This window comes from Anastrepha ludens, chromosome 5, assembly GCF_028408465.1.
Source record: "Anastrepha ludens isolate Willacy chromosome 5, idAnaLude1.1, whole genome shotgun sequence".
NCBI classification, from domain to species: domain Eukaryota; kingdom Metazoa; phylum Arthropoda; class Insecta; order Diptera; family Tephritidae; genus Anastrepha; species Anastrepha ludens.
Window position 1 is genome coordinate 74,826,381 of NC_071501.1, and position 17,966 is coordinate 74,844,346.

Below are 17,966 nucleotides of genomic sequence, written 5' to 3' on the forward strand. Positions count from 1 at the left end.
TCAAAGAGTCGACATCACCTTCCCGGTCACCATAGGGTATGGAACCAAAAAATGTGAGTTAATCAACAATCCACTATCTATTATATTTGAATAGATAGCAAGTGCAAAGGTCAGGGAAAGTATTAGAAAATTGAAAACGAGAAAATTAAGTCAATATAAATCTTTTATTGGCATTTTTCTACTGTTTCATGCAGATATGTATATGTTTGTGTGGGTAAAAATAAGTATAATGTAATGCATACAGTGTATGTGAAGGTGAAAGTGAGAGAGAGAGTGAAGGATTTCTTGTTTAACAAGTGTAAAGCAGATAAAAAGATGTATTTAGTCACATCGTGGAAAGTTCTCAAAGTTATTGTAGGCAACTTAAATGATGATTAGGGAACACTCCGTCGTTATTGCCATCATATCGTTATTGTTATTGCTATTTGGAATGATTTTACCATTCGATCTTGAGAATGAAGTTATTGTTGGCAAGCAATTATTTTGTTTTGCCTTCCGTGGCGTATCGGCAAACATTTACAACTAAGTTTGCATAAATGCCGTTAATACAAATATTTGTGATAATATAAGTAAATAACATGAAATTCATATATGTTTGTTTGTACAATGTACATAGTATATTATTTAAAATAAAAAGGCATAGATATGCTAATGACAGTATGAGTTGCACATAAGATTGATTGCGGGTCAGGATGTGGGTTGCGGTTGCGGTTGCGGTAGCGGATAACGGGTTACGGAGAGCGGAGTTTCATATCAATTATATTAAGGTTATGCGATCACATCCTTCGTTTGGCATCAGTGTCGTCCTTTTGTTGTGGTAGTTGTTGTATAGAGAATGATTGTGTATTTATTTGTATGTGTGCAGAGTTGATGTGATCTTGGTGGGTCTCGTGGCAACGAGCTGAAACGGTGGCGCACAAGCGGTGTGTTTACCAAGTGCCTGGAGCTGGTGCCAAATTCAGAGAAGTCGCCGAGTTGATGTGACCGGCCAATGGGGCGGTGTGTATGGCACCACGAGTTTTCGCTACATAAACACCTGCACCATGACCCAAGGCATGTGGAGCAGCAAGAGGAGCAGCAATGGCAAGACCTGGTCCTTGGCTAAGTGAGATGCCGGGAATGCCACCCCAAAGGCCAGCTGGTGCACCCCATGGGCCAAGTCCATGTCCAAGTCCAAGTCCATGTCCAAGTCCAAGTCCATGTCCAAGTCCAAGTCCATGACCAGTTGCGAGCAATGGACCAAGTCCTGGGACCAACAGGGAAGAGTGCACACCAACGGCAAGAGCCAACATGACTACGGCAACAACGAACTGGAAATGAAAATATATATTAGATTAAATATGAGAGAATATGGAAATAAGAAATGATTTGCTCTTTGGTTGTGAAAGTCAGAGATGACATTGAAAGTATGTACATCGAATTATTTTTATGTTTTAAATGCTTTCCTTTCTGGTTTTTATAGAATATCAGAAAAATATTTCTGCTCCAGATTTTATTGGTTATTATTGGGTCAGAGTAGTTTTTTTATATTGCGCAGTAAGGACCAAATTTGTTATTTTATATATTTCTTATTTTAATTTTAATAAAATGTGTTATTTGCTTATCAAATAATTTTAAACACATTTTCATAAAAAAAAGGAGTACAAGGCAGTTTTACTTGCACTCAGAGAACAAAATATTTATTGTGCTTTTTTTTAGCTGTTATTTATAACGTTTCATTATTATATTTTCAGTACTTTGATTTGTTCATTAGCAAACTAAAACAATTAGTTTTTAATATTTCTTATTTGCTCTTCGCGCCTTTCACTCCACAAATTTTTATACATTGCGTACACTGCATATTCGCGAATTACCTTCATGCTTGCTGGTTTAAGCGGAAAGGATTTAAGAAATTAAGGAAATATTTGTTGCACTGTTGTTACACACTCAAGAAGTGTTGACTTGATTCTGATTTCGAATACGAAATTATGCCAACTTTTATACTAAAAAATTCGTTGAACTTCATATGCCGCACCACAAAATAATTGCAGCAGCAATAAGTTCAATATGAATACGCAAAAACCATAGTATAACTAAACTACAACAATAACAATAACAATAGCAGTAACAGTAACCGTTTAGCAGCAGCGACAGCGGCAGCAGGAAAAATGCCGGGCGCCGGCTAAACTTTAAATTGTAACGAAACTTGTCTGGTTACACATTCAAAATATGCTAGTAAGAAACACAGCTACAGCGTCCGTCCTGAGTACAACAACAATAGCGCTAACAAAAACAATACATTTGTAGTAGAACTAGAGCAATATTGGGTGTTGGTATGTTTGCACGCCTGTCAGCCACCGCCCTGCTCACTCACCATCTACCTACTCACAACCAAAACAATCCAATAACCTTTCACTGCTGGCCACCAGCGCCGCCAACACCACCACCACATAATAGATATGTACAAATTTTCGAACCTGAAAACTACTCAACTCCGTTCAATGCGTCTGTGTACGAGTAGTACTGCACTGAATTGCACTCTACTCTACATCCAGTACGTGAAAAGCTCAATGATCAAATTTAAGCTCAGTGAAGTATTTGACCGATAATAAGTTATGAGTGTGGCGGGAATGTTGCATTTTGAGTGGCGAAGTCCAAAAGTATAAAACATAAATGTGGCAGTAAGCTGCAAGTTTGGCGTTCTGTCAAAACAACAAGCCAGAAGAACGGCAGCTCGACACATACACATGCATGCATACATACATACGCGTATATTCATTTGCTAGGCATCCGACGTCGCCTCAATCACAGCAGCTCCTTTGCCTTTAGCCACCACCGCAACACTCAGTAATGTATGGTATACCTGGAAGTAAGTAGCCGTGTTCGGTGAACACATCAAAAGTGTAGAACAGTAGAATGCAAAGCAATATCTATCACTTGGCAGAGTAGGCTAACCTGAGATGGAACCGAAAACAGTGAAAGTTATTGCAAACCAGCTGAATTATTGGGAACAAAGTGTTTGAAATATAAAAATAAATAGACTGAAAATAAATAGTTGCCTAAATCTAAATATCAGAGACCCGATTTAATAGTTTTTTTCTAAAGCTGAAAAAGTTAGGTTAAACATTTTGTCGTATACGAAAGTTATCGATGTGCCCATGATCCCCAGGATCTCCTCAACAAAAATTCTCTTTTTTTTTATTTTTCACATTTTTTGTAAATTGTTCAATAATAACTGAGCACTTTAGATTTGTGTTTTTTTAGTTCGCTAAACTTAGACCAAAATAAAAGTTATTTCACAATAATAACCAAACAGCTGACTAAAATTATTTGGTATGAAGCGATTGCTCGGGACCTCTAGAATCTAAATATTTGTATGTTTGATATAGCATATTTCTGATATTGCCCAACTCTCACATTTAAAGTTACAATCATACTCTCAAATAATTATAGCACCAGGAATTTATGACCAGTTGTGACAATTAATTTGTTCCTCATTTAATTTTAATAATTTTTTATTTTAGGACTTTACTATCCTAGAACAATCGTATTCTTTTAAGAATAAAGCTTTGTGAATCTTTAGAAAAATTTTAAGCATGCAATTTTAAAGCCTATTGGAGGCTGGTATGGTACAGTGGAAGTTTAAAGTGGCTCAAAAATGCTGTAGACCAAATTTACAGCCCCTCCGTAGGTTGCATTCAATATGGAGAAGCAATTTCATTATCAACATGCCGTTTTCCAGAAAATATCAAAGGAGTAGTAAAATATGAGTGTGCCACTGAAAAAGTGTGAATGTGTTGAAAATTGATAGAGGAAGAGGAAGAAAAAGTCATCTTCCTATTTAAAAAAAAAACGTTTTTTAATAACTTATTTATTACTTCGCCGATATCTGCTTTGGTTTGAAAATGTTCATCCTATTCCAAGTCATCAAATGAGCTAACTGTGTTTTTGCCTTTATCGCCAAATTCAGTATCTGAAATAGGTCAATTCTATCAAATCAGAATTATACGGGCACTTTCTCTCTAACTTACTCACAATTCTGACCGACCAGACGGTGAATGGTGGTGCACACGAAGACCTAAAACGTGCGGCACATAGTTATCTAAGAAATCCTCAATTCAATTTCAATGATTTTTACCGTCGATGCCCTATTATTTTTAATGGAATAATGCAGACCGGCGCAGTAGGCGAATGGCTTAGTATGTGACTGCCGTTCGGTAGAACTCGGATTCGAAATCCAATGAAGGCATGGAAAATCAAATTATAGTGTTATAAGCGTTTTCCTATAACAGTTGCCTCTCAGTCTAATTGTGCCATGAAAAAGCTTCTCATAAAAACTATTAGTGGGTCTTAAAGGCCTTTTTTTAATTTCAATGCAATTGTTCACTTGTTATGTTTTATTAATTATTACAAAAAAGAGGTTGTCTGTAAAGTCGGTTTACTGACGATAGTTTAACGTGACAACGTCATAAGAAAATACTGATGTAATGGTTGCAATTTTCAAAACAAAATTTTAATTTTATTTGTTTGATAGATATTTTGTATGGATATAGAGGAGGAGGTAAATGGAATTGCAATGGAATAGGTCAATTTACATTTACACAAACGTGAAAAATGACGAAACATTTATCAAATTCATGAAAGGTATGTTCAATTTCGATTGTGCATCAGATGTTAAAAGTCAACAACACTAAGAGGCAACATCATCGATTTGCCTTTTTCAAGACACATTACACTCGAAACACTCGCTTTCATTTCCTACTTTTCTTATCATCGTCCTATTCTCAACAGAGAAATGGTTCATTACCATGCACACAGGAAGAAGGCATATGCAAATACAAGTATGTGAATTTATATACAACTGCGCATATACATACATATATATGCTCACTCAAGTAGGTCTCCAGATGTCGAAAGTTACCGAATGCCGGGGCCGATTGTGCTCTTTGTCGTTCGTTCCGCGCTTTCGCTTGCAGTTCATGCAAGGTAACGACAATGAGCAAGGTAGCGACGATTGAGCAAGGTAACGACACATTTTTTTCGCGCGTGCAGCCGGCTAAATCGAATTATAAAACGTTATCACGTGAAAAACATAATTGCAAGAGACGAATTATTTTACATTTAGTTATTTTCGAAAAAATCCTTTATAAACCCTTTTATAAAAATCCCAAATGTAAAATATTGCACAGATGTATGTACATATAAATGCTGTTCTGCTTGCTCGATCACTAGCTGATACTATAGGGTATTTTTTACCTGCATGAGAACTATCAGCTGAAAATAGCAAACTGTGTTGCCATTTCTGTTCAGTAAGTATTGCCAAGTCATCATAAATAGTTGAAATGTGTTCGTGAAGTTCATAAAGCACTGACGGCGTCTTTATTTGTTTCGACATGGGGAAGGAGTCGCCGTTATGGTGAATGGCGAGCGCTATCGAGCTATGCTGACTGAATTTTTGTTTTCAAAAATTAATCACCTAAACATCGATGGCATTTGACGGCGCAGCTTAGCATACAGTGTGCTTAACAATCGATTTATTGCAATATTCAAGCCACCATTGACGCCATACGACCATATTTATTGGAAAAAGTTGTTAAAAATTGGACTGATTGAATAGACCATGTAACTCCTAGCCGCGCTACATACTATATATCATCCCAAATAATATTTGTGATTTGTATTAAAAATTCCGTTTCTCAAGTTCTAATATATAATAATTTTCAAACATTTTTGTGCAAAAAATCAGAAGGAAAATTTTGCTGTGCAGGTTCCCTAATGCAATCAGCGAACAGACCTAATAAGCAACAAACTACCCAAAATGAACATAAAACAACAATAAAGAATTGTTCACATAAAATAAATAAAAATAAACGTAAAAATGTAACCAACCGACTCAATGCACTCCAGTCACTCTTTCCTGAATAAAGGATTAATTTTTTTTCTTCATAGGTACATTTATAGTTGCGTTTAAATCTCAATTAGCGTTAACATTAGTTAAGTGCTCATAGCCAGTCGTGTGTTTATACCGTTAATTTATCACACAAGCGCTTATGCATGCCATGAAATGCTTGTGTAAAGGTACTTAAATTTACAAAATCGCATTCCATATATATTTCAATACCAAATAAAATGCATTGGAAAAACTCTAGAAGTATTTATATTTGATACAGAATTCTATAGTCCCAGCACATGTTTTAGAAATATCTCATATTTTACCAACTTAAAAAATGTTGCCCGAGTAAAGTAGCCAAAAATTGGCCGAACTTAAATCCCCTTCAAAATAATCCGAACTAGATGCTCAAGGACCTCTTCCCTCAAACGCTGCTAAAATTTACCCAAGACGTGGAATAAAAATCACAATATTTGTTTTCTGTAGCTCAATGCACTTCCTTCGCCGTTTCTCAAGTTTTCAGATGCTTTCCAAAGAACAATTTTTCTCAAACCTCTAAAATTGAACGTCATTCCGAGTAATCATTCAGCGCAAATGTCTTACCGCAGAGCCATTTCTTCAACGGTAAATAGTCGCAGGTGGCTAGATCTGAGGAATATGCTGGATAAGTAAGCAATTCGTATCCTCATTCATTCAATTCTTCCATGTGGACTTGTGTGCTGACTTATTTAAAGAGGACGGTTTTTTCGTCAAATGTGCTCGTTTCGATCTTATACTCGTAGTATATTCACGTTGAGTTAAGGTTTTGTATTTATGAAGAACTGTCAAGTTTTCACTTTGAGAGCTAATTACCTAATATTGCTGCCCCTAATCAATTATGCACTACAAAAACTTTAAGTGAAAGTAATAAATCAACCGGAATAGAAGGAACTCTTGGAAAAATATATCAGGTGGATTTTAAGAGCTTCAAAACTTAACATAGAATTATAATATAAAACAGAAATATTGTTGAGATTCACTTTTTGTATTATATTGTAATCTGGTAGATATTTTCATGGCATTTATTTTTTGTATATGAAATCCGGCATATGACCGCCGCGGCCACGAATTACATGATCCATCCGATCCGTCCAATTTTTGACTACTTTTTCAAATAAGCCTGAATAATTAATCTAAATGAGTTCAATCATCAAAAACGTGACGCAAACGACGATGATTTGGCTTCAATCCCTGCACGGGGTGTATTTTATAGGCACGTAAGCCAAGATCCTTACGTAAAATTTTCCACGTAGTCGAAGGACAAGGGCCAAAAAGTTGAAAAGACGATGAAATGAGATTTCGGGGTTATTGTTGTTGTTCTAGCAGCATAAACATGTACAGGGAATGGTGCTGGAGCGACAAGGTCATGGTCGGATATAAATTCGGCTCATCGATATCAATAGTTCTCATTCAGATAGAAAAACACCTGATACAAACACATTCGAATGCATATACCATTTTCTACTAATTAATTCTCATGTTGGGGTCCTTTTTATAATTTCCTTAAATTCATTTTTTCAACAACAATGCAATTATTTAATCACGCTATATTTTTGAGAGTGATTCGAAGCTTTTTTAATAGTACAACTACGCTAAGAAAAAGTATCCAACGATTCGATGATGATTCCTCCAATACTCCTTCTCACGCGAACCAGTACCACTGCCAACCTTATGAGTCATGCGACCATCGCGTAGATTAATAAATAGTACAAGTACTTGTGCATTCAAAATGTGGAATTTTGATTTGAAAAATAATATTGGCGTTAAAGAACAGTATTGCGCGTTTTTTTTTTCAAAACCGGTAAATTTCAAAAAAAAAAAAATTATTTTCGACCCTAGGTTCTATTTTTGACCAAAAAACTGCAACCTTGGAATTGAAGTTTTTGGAAATCAAGTTCTTTTTATGCCCATAAAGAACAAAAAACAATTCATTTAAACATAAACAGCTCAGATTTGGCCGAGTTCCTCCTCCAATTTATGTAGTGCGCCTTAACCCTCCGATGTTCGGTGCCTTATGATGCGGTAAGTGCATCATAAGGGTCTGCCCAGACCCATACAAATAATGTAAGAAATACGATTTTAAAAATAATTTTATTTATTTATTTGAACGGATTAGTATTAATTACGAAGAGCAATTGGGTTTACAACTATATAGTTGCATGGAATGTTCATTAAGACATATGGGACGATTACATTTGCTGCAGTTATAACGAGTTTTACGTCGCTTTTTCGAAGAAGAAGCAGCACAATGGTATCACGATGACCGTGTTGAAGCAACTTGAGCATATGATTGCTGCTGTGCTGCATCTGATGTCGATGGACAAGATTCCGGTACCTAAAAGTAGCGAAATAATTTATTTTAAATTAGTAAATATGAATACATGCATACACATATCTTTATACGCGGAGATATATGTAGGTGTGTATATAATTCATACTCACCTCGATATTGAAAAGATTCATTGCTTGTCTTGTATGAGCAAACCTCCATACTAATGGGTTAGTCGCCCGTTTCGTCATATGTGGGATAACTAGCTGCCATGCCAATTCAATGATAAATGAGCGCCTCTTATCTCTCTGCTTTACCGGATTCAGCTCGTCATAGATGATGAATGAGGCCAAACCGGCAATATCAAGCATATTATAAAACATTGCCAGTGGCCAACGGTTTGTCGAGCGTCTGCACGAATAGCCAGTCAACATTTGATCCATTGTATCTACCCCCGCATTAAATTTATTGTAGTCCAAAATTTGATCTGGATTGAATCCTTTCAATGGATCGGTGCTTTGACGGTAACGGGCAGTGGATAACATAATTACTGGCTTTTTCGGCTTTGCCATATACGAGCACAGAGCGATATTATTATTGTGATAACAAAATAAAGTGCTTTTAACATCACGCTTCGGGTTAAGCAATTCATGCGGAAAGAAGGTCTTATTTTTTCTTACGGTACCGACGAAAGCCACTCTACGATCCATTCTGCCAAGTTGTATGTTGAAAAAAAATTGTCAGCATAAACAGTCCTACCGCTGTCCATATAATTTTCCATCAATTTTATGACGACCCGTTCTCCTTGATTCGTTTCTCGCTGGCCACCTGGTGGTTTTCCGGTATAAATTATACCTTTCAAAGGGTAGTTTGAAACAGAGTCACAAATCCACCACATTTTCATGCCATATTTTGCCGGCTTACTCGGAATATATTGGGTGAATCGAGTGCGCCAACGATATGGAAATAACTATTCATCGACGGTTACATGACAATCCGGAGTGTATGCTTTCTCTAAATTGGCCATCAGCATGAGCCATACATCGTCCAGGGCAGTAGATTTGCTTTGCTTCAACCTCTCAGCACGAGTGCCATTGTTATCGAAACGGATGAAAGTAGTTAAGCTCTTGAACCGATTCAATGACATAGTGGCCTTATAAATTGGCATATTGTAACTGGCCCACAATTCTTTCGCTGGCTGAGAATTCGAGTAGAATACACCAGCAATAAGTAGCCTCCCAAAAAAAGCATACATTTCGTCTTCGTTAGTCATTACCCAAGAACGCTGTTTATTGCTATGATGCTTTTCATTCCATAGACGAAACGCTTCAACGGCTTTTCTGTTGGTTTCCCGCACAATGATACTTACGATTTCAGGACACAGCAATAGCTTGAAAAGAGCTTTATGACTCGGTGACGCTCCTCGTAGTTGCCCTTTACGAATAAAAGTTGTAACATTGTGACAACGAGGCCTTCCAGGTGGTGGAGGATTTGAATTCCACATCTTACCATCTTTCGACCTGTCTATAAGGCCCTGGGTAATAGATGTGCTGCATGATTCCATTGTGGTTGAAGCCTGAAGGGCGATAGCTTCTCTATACAAATCCTCAATATCATCATGGTTTTCATCCAGAACAGCCTCTAACTCGATTTCCTGTTCTATATCTGATGCTTCACCGAAGTTATCTTCATCTGGAAAATATTCATCATCTTCTACGTCGCCATATTCTACGTCTTCAATTTGTGCCTGAAGTCGCTGACGTTCTTCCGGACTCACATTTGCTGCACTTAGCTTACGAAGCAAACGCGTCATCACATCAACTTCATCCATATTTACTTGTTCCATTTTATTTAAAAAAACACTTCCCACTAATTAAAAAGCACGTGTTCACTTTAATTTTCAAATGTCAACTAAAAAATTATCTCTGCCGCTGCCTCCGCTAACAGTTTAGTTGTTTACACCTAACGTTAACCAATTTACATGAGAAACTTATATGGGTCTGCACAGACCCATGTGAGCTTAATTAACGAAATTAGTTTAAAATTATTATTTTTACCACAAATATAGCAAACATCTTAATTTTGCTACTTCATTGTGTTTAGCACACTACATTTTAGGAAGTCATGGACTAAGAAGCCTCAGATATTAAAAATAAAAGATCTACATACATTTAAAGATCGAATGGGTCTGGCCAGACCCATATGAACATCGGAGGGTTAATATTTTTCCACAAATGGAGGGATCTACAGTTTTAAACCGACTCCGAGAGGGCTTTTATGAGAAGCTTTTTCATGGCAGAAATACACTCGGTGGCGGGACATTACCTGCCAAGGGGCGATCGCTATAAGAATCATTTGGTGTTTCATGGACGGAAATTCGAACCTACGCATTTCCGAGTCGTAGCCACGCACCAACGCATTTGGCTACCGCGGCTACCGTTTCTTAAGCTTTTATTCTTCAATTTTTATTTAATATTACACTCGCTCACTGCTCAACTACTCAAATGTTTGTTCGATTTTTGAGCTTTTGAATAATTCGAGCAGCTAAATAAAAATTGTAAAATTTATTAGCCAGTTTTTCTATAGTTTTGCATCACGTTAGCCCTGTGTATAACTAATTTGTAAAACTTCGAAAATGTGTGAACAAAACCCGATAATTCTAGTCATAAGTTAATTCTAGACTACCAAATTTGATGTGAAAATTTACGCCATTGCTGACTAATTTAGGTAATTCTTCGCTACTTAAACGACAACTAATGAAAATATTTTAATTTATGCGCTCAAATCTGAAATTTCAGAGAAATTGTAGTATGAATTATTGGCGCCTACACCCTTAATCGGGTGTTTGGCCGAGCTCCTCATCCAATTTATGGTGTGCGTCTTGATATTTTCCCACAAATGGTGGTTTTAAGCCGACTCCAAATAGCAAATTGTGCATCAAAGGTTCTTTAAAAAACTGTATGTGTAACTGGCAATAAAACGTAAAACTCTGGCAACATTGTTAGGAATATATCTAGAAGTTCAATTTTCAATCGATGAAACATTCTCAAATTTCGGTGCGCGAAGCGCCTGGGTAGCTGCCTACACTACCTTATGGATAATCGGGCCCAGTATATAAAATGTTATATAATAAATTTAAGAAGAATTGACAGCCAACATAGGGAGGAACTATTACGCGTGTTTATAAACAAAAGTTAAAGCGCGTGACTTAATGTGCCTACACCCCATTGTAGGGACCCTACCTTACGGCTTATTTTAGGATATAAATGACAAACTTAATATAACTAACTAAAAAGCGTACACTAGATTTCTACGAACTAGATGAACGATATGAAGTGTTCTAATTACAGTTGAATATATTGTTTATAAGCCATCAAAAGCATTTGCGTCTCAGTTTTGTTGAATTGTTTTTTTCTGTGATGGAATTCAAACGTAATAGTGTGATTGCGTTATATTTGGCTGGAAAATCACAACCAGCCATTGTTCGTGAGCTCAGTCACCTCAAAATGAATAAAATGTTTGTGTATCGCACTATAAAACGTTACAATGATACTGGTATGAGGGGTGCCTTTTATATGTCGGGATTAGGGAACAAAAACAAATTTTAATCATCGAAAATCACTTTATTGTTTTTCAAAATATTCTCCATGAAGATTTATACACTTTTGCATGCGTTTGAACCAATTGTCGAAGCACTTTTGCCACTCTGAATGAGGTACCTCCAAAACATGCATTCTGAATGCCGCAACCGCTTCTTCAGGTGTCGAAAAACGTTGACCTCTCATTCGGTGCCAAGTCAGGACTATACGACGGATGACCCATTAATTCGATGTTTTGGGTGCTCAAAAATGCAGTTGTTTGAGCCGATGTGTGAGAGCTCGCATTGTCCTGGTGAAGAGTGATCCGTCTTTGGCGATTGGTTTTCCTAATTTCTTGGAAGACAACTGACAAGCAAATGGTTGTGTACCACTCTGAATTTACTGTTCTGCGTTGTTCTAGTGGTACGGTTGCGACATGTCCAGTTTTTCCGAAAAAACAGGCGACCACTTGCTTGGAAGTGCTTCGTGCGTGAACAACTTTTGTTGGATTTGGCTCATCTTGAAACACCCATACAGTCGACTGCTGTTTACTTTCGGGCTCATACGCGTAAATCCATGATTCATCACCTGACACGACGTGTTTCGAAACCCCGCGATCGTATTTTTTGAGCATTTCCTTCGACCAATCGACACGAGTCTTTTTTTGAGCGATTGACAAATTGTGTGCGATCCAACGCGTACAAATTTTTTTAACAGTCAAATAGGTCTCATGACGATCTTGCAATAACAGTTCGAGCACAGCATCAATGGTTTTCGGAACAACAACTGGTTTTGGACGACCTTCACGAAATTCGTCTTGGAGTGAACTACGAGCACGATTGAATTCACCATACCATCGATAAACACTGGTCCTTGATGGAGCGTCATCGCCAAAAAATGAATTAAGTTCATCCATGCAATGTTGCTGAGTTAATCCACGTCGAAAGCTGTAAAAAATAATCGCACGAAAATGTTCACGATTTAATTCCATTCCCAGCAAAAAAAAGTTCGGTGCGAAAGAGCAAAGGAGTTGTTGCGCTTGCTCGAACGTGGCGAATTTCTTAACATTGTGTTTTCTGATGACAAAAATTTCCCAATTGAGCAGCTCATAAACACTCAAAACGATCGTATTTACTTGACCGAACGCTCATACGAGAATTTGAGCCTACGTATGGCCACTCGAAGCAATTTCCCATCGCAAGTAATGGTTTCCAATCGTTTTCATCGAGCCTGGTGTCAAAGTGAATGCGACTTATTATCGGGAAAATGTTTTAGAAGCTGATTTAGAGCCGTGGATACGCAAACATTTCGGTCGTGGACCATGGATATTCCAACAAGACTCGGCACCCTCTCATGAAGCTCGTGTGAACCAAGAATGGTAAAAAAATCTTGTTCCGCACTTCATTTCGTCCACACAATGACTTTACGAATTCGCCATACGCAAATCCGATGAACTATTCCATCTGGTCCATTTTGGAGCGCAAGGAGAGGATTAAAAAATATGCCAGTGTGGATACGCTGGAAAAAGTGTTTATATGAGAATGCGCCAAAATACCTCAAGATCACATTCGTGCAGCATGCAACTAATTTTTTGCCCCTTTGAAGGCTATAGTCAAGGCAAAAGGTGGTCATATCGAGCTAACGTGAATATATGTTAAAATTGTTATCATTTTTGAACAATTTTGTTTTTGAAATCAATGAAAACTAATTTCACACAAAAAAGATACACACAATTAACTCAGCCTGTATAAGCAAAAAAATCGCATAAATTTGATTTTATAAAAATCTTGCAAAATATTTATTCAAATCGAAAATATTCAATGACCTTCAGTTGACACATTGAATATTTTACAAAAATACATTTAAAAATAAAAGAAATATATATACATATTTATAAAATTGGGCATATCTAAAAGCCTCTATATATCAACAGAGAAAGAGAGAGAGAGAGGGAGGAGAAAGTAAAAGAGAAAAAGTTTAGAAAATTTAGGAAAGAAAGATATCTAAATTCTCTTTTAATATTTTTTTATTGATTTTTTCAGCTACTTTTTGCATATAAATGTTTGTATGTGTGAAAAAAGAAAAATGCTGTAACAAAGATAGTAAAGCTAGTAAAGTAGGATTTCGTGTTTAAAAAGCGGCAGATAGTGACAGATAAGCAGACATGCTTATGTAAGTTGGTGAAAAGTTCTCAAAGCTTTTGCATGAAACTAGAGTAAACACCTGTTAGGATGCTGTTGTTGGTTGGTTGTTGTTGTCCTTGTTATTTCAATTATTATGGACTTTATTTTGAAAATGGTATTTCGCATCCCACTTCAGAATGCGGTGAGTTGTTGTGAATCCCATTTTTTTTCCTTTGTCGGCGTATCGGCAAACTTTTGTGACACAGTTTGCCCAAACACCATTATTACATATGAATGAGTATGATTACCTAAGTAAATAACATTAAGTACATAAATGTATGAGTGTACAATGTACATAGTATATTATTTAATATAAAAAACATAGATATGCGGGTTGCGGTTGCGGTAGCGGATAACGGATTACGGATTACGGATTACGGATTACGGATTACGGATTACGGATAACGGAGTTTCATATCAATTATTATTAGGCTATGCGGTTGCATCCTCCGTTTGGCATACGTGTCGTACATGTTTTGTGTTTGTTGCATATATAATGTTTGTGTTCACTTGTATTTGCGCGGAAATGTTATGACCTTGGTGGGGTTCTTGGCGACGAGATGAAAAGATGACACACGATGCGCTTACCAAGTGCCTGGAGCTGGTGCCACATTCAGAGAGGTCGCCGAGTTAATGTGTCCGGCCAATGGGGCAGTGTGTATGGCACCACGAGTTTTCGCCACATAAACACCTGCACCATGACCCAAGGCATGTGGAGCAGCAAGAGGAGCAGCAATAGCGGCACCTGGTCCTTGACTAAGAGAGATGCCGGGAATGCCACCCCACAGACCATGACCACTTCCACCCCAGGCTGTAACAGCAGCTGGTGCGCCCCAGGGGCCTAGACCACCCCACGGGCCAGCGGCGAGCAATGGACTCGGATGCACCGATGAGGTCACATACGACACGGCCGGTGCAATTTGAGCTGTCAATAGAGATGAGTGCACGCCCACGGCAAGAGCCAACATGACTACGGCAATAACGAACTGGAAAAAAGAAAACAAATATGAATGAGAGATAGTAAATGTGTTGAGAAGTCAAAAAAAAAAAGTTCTTTTAAGCGCTGGTATTGGAATGTGAAGGTGATTGGCTGGTTTTTGGTGAGTAGAATAAAAATAATTTCTACTTCTTTTTTTATAGATTTTCACGTTCAGAGGCACTTCTTTTTGAATTTCTTAATAATATCTTCAGTTTTTTTTTAGTTTTTGGGCTTGGAAGATTTGAATAAAAATCTTTTCTTATTCCTTTTCCCAACCACAATCGTTGCTTTTTCTTTAATTTTCAGTCTTGGAAGACTAGAATAAAAATATTTTCATGAGAAAATTATATAATATTTTCTTATTCCTTTTCACATCGACAATTGTTTCTTTCTTCTTTAATTTTTAGCCTTGGAAGATTTGAATAAAAATATATTTTATACTATTTTTTTTATTTCGATTCTCACTGTCCTAAATGTTTATTTTTGTGGTTTCATTAATAATACAAATTTTTTTTCTTATAAAACTTGTTAGTTATAGAATGACTTGCTGGCAGCTGATATTTACTTTCGTGTCTTTTAATACCTTGGGTTTCCAAAAAATTATTTTGAAACCAGTCTTACTAAATTTGTAATACAATTTTATAAGATATTTAAGTTTGGAATTTTTTCTAAATAATTCGCTGTGCTAAAATGTTTTTTGGCACTGTAGTTAAGTCTTATTCTTTTCGAAAGAATATTTGAAACTTTTCTTCATATATGAGCACAAATCGTTCAAATGCTACATAGAAGACTTCTTTTCGTTATTCGTACATTTTTTGAATTCATTTTATTTAATATTTTTAATTTGTTAATTTTTTAATTCATTTGGTTTTTTTATGTCATATATCAATTTTAAATTTCATTTGATTTCATTTTATATTAAACAAATTATTTTTTTTTTTGGTTTTAATAAAAAAAAATGTTGGTAAAAAACATTTTGTTTGTCTTAAAACGCTTAAATCGTAATAAACGGTACTACAATAACTTTTGTGGAATTAAATTCAATATTCTAAATATTTTCGAATCATGTTAGAACCCTTTCCTGCAAAATCTTTTGCTCACTGCTTTAAAAAAAAAGCTGTGTATTTTTTTGGCTTAGTAAATTTTTCTAATATTGTAAAATATTTTTTTCCAAAAATAAGTGTAAATTGTTGGTATTCTTAGTAGAAGACTGATTTTCTCTACTTTTTTATAATTTTTTTTTTTAATATTTTTTTTACTATTCTTTGCTTACTAAAAAATTTTGAAATATTTTTTTTTGTCGTAATACGCTTAAGTATGCAGTACACTCACTACAAGAACTTTTACAGAACTGGGTTTTTGTATACAAAAATTTTTGAGTCGTGGCAGAAACACTGCCTACAAAGGCTCTTACTAACAGAGCTTTTTTAAATTTTTTTATTTTTATTTTTAGCAAATTTTTGTAATATTGTAAAATATATATATTTTTTTTCACCAACAAGTACAAGTTATTCATATCCTTATTAGAATACTGATTTTTCTCAAATTTTTTTTTATTAAAAAATTGTATTATATAAACTTTTCTATTTGAACTGGCAAGTAAGTTATAATGAAGAAAATTTTTAAAAGCGAAAATTGTTTCAACATATTTTATTTTTCTGGTGTCTCGATGGCCTTTAGTCACGAAAGTGTATTCTGCAGTTGCATATATTTGGTAAGTATTTTTTAATTCGCAATATTTCACTACTAACTTTTTGGTTTAGTATTTTAAATTATTTCTTCCGTATGTTTATATCTTTTTAAGTTGTTAATTAAGCTCATTTAGTTTTTTCTTTTTTAATATTTTTACCAAATGTTTTGAAATTTCACAAACCTTTAAATCTTTTGTTTAATTTACGTTTTCGAATTACCTTCATGTTTGCTGATTTAAGCGGTGAAGAAGTTAAGAAAAGATTTGCTGTACGGCTGCTATACACCCAAGAAGTGTTGACTTGATTCTGATTTCGAATACGAAATTATGCCAACTTTTATACTAAAAAATTCGTTGAACTTCACATGCAGCACCACAAAATAATTGCAGCAGCAATAAGTTCAATACGAATACGCGCAATATACCATAATGAAACTACAGCAATAACAATAACTGTTTAGCAGCAGGGACAGCGACAGCGGCAGCGGCAGCAGGAAAAATGCCGGGCGCCGGCTAAACTTTAAATTGTAACGAAACTTGTCTTGTTACACACTCAAAAAATGCTAGTAAAAAGCACAGCTAAAGCGTCAGCCGTGAGTACAACAACAATAACATTTGTAGTAATAATAATATGAATGGCTGTTTGAATGCAAAAGAACTGGAGTAATGTTTGGTGTTAGTGTTTTTGCGCGCCTCTTAGCCACCGCCCTGCTGACTCGCCACCTACCTACACACACAACCAAAACAATCCAAATAACCTTTCACTGCTGGCCACCAGCGCCGCCACCACTAATGTTTCATGCATATTAGAGATGCCAATATTAGCGGAAAATTTTGATCCCGGGAATTATTGTTATTAATATTTATTTATTTTTATTATTTTTAATTAGCCTTTATGAGTATTATTTATACTCTATTTTACACTTAAATATTCGTACTTCTATTACATTTGTAGAAATTGGACAGCGTGATTTACAGGCTTTTAATAATCAATCGGGATGGCTTTAAAGTAGTTCCGGGACTCATCTTGGAAAACAGCTTTTTTTGTTCGGGATGCCTTTAAAGTAAATAGTTCTGGGTCTCAAATTGGAACATAACTTTTTTAATTTGAGTAAAAGATAAAGTAACTGAAAACACCTGAACATACCATGAAATAAAGTCATTCGAAATTTAAAATAAATCACTAATTTTATAACGCGGACAAATCTTAAAGTTGTAAATTTCTTAATCACAAATAAAGACCCTTAAAAATAATATTAAATAAAAATTAAATAATTGACTCATTCGCAAATATTAATAATGAAGTTTTCATTTCAAATCAATTCACACCATATTTTCAAAAGTAAATAAATACAAAAA

The 17,966-nt window shown here is 35.7% G+C and overlaps 2 protein-coding genes across 2 annotated transcripts; both read right to left on the bottom strand.

Moving 5' to 3' along the window:
- Positions 1–590: 590 nt before the first annotated feature.
- On the bottom strand, positions 591–1,963 carry LOC128863916 (adult cuticle protein 1-like). Its single transcript, XM_054103337.1, has 2 exons — positions 1,854–1,963; positions 591–1,310 (listed from the first exon to the last, which is right to left on the bottom strand). Exons 1-2 carry the CDS (start codon positions 1,857–1,859, stop codon positions 930–932), a joined length of 387 nt encoding a protein of 128 aa, XP_053959312.1. The 5' UTR covers positions 1,860–1,963; the 3' UTR covers positions 591–929.
- An 11,800-nt stretch (positions 1,964–13,763) lies between these two features.
- Positions 13,764–16,937, bottom strand: LOC128863915 (adult cuticle protein 1-like). The gene is made up of 2 exons (XM_054103335.1): positions 16,828–16,937; positions 13,764–14,924 (listed from the first exon to the last, which is right to left on the bottom strand). The coding sequence occupies exons 1-2, from the start codon at positions 16,831–16,833 to the stop codon at positions 14,523–14,525; spliced, it is 408 nt and encodes a 135-aa protein (XP_053959310.1). The 5' UTR covers positions 16,834–16,937; the 3' UTR covers positions 13,764–14,522.
- Between the last annotated feature and the right edge of the window lie 1,029 nt (positions 16,938–17,966).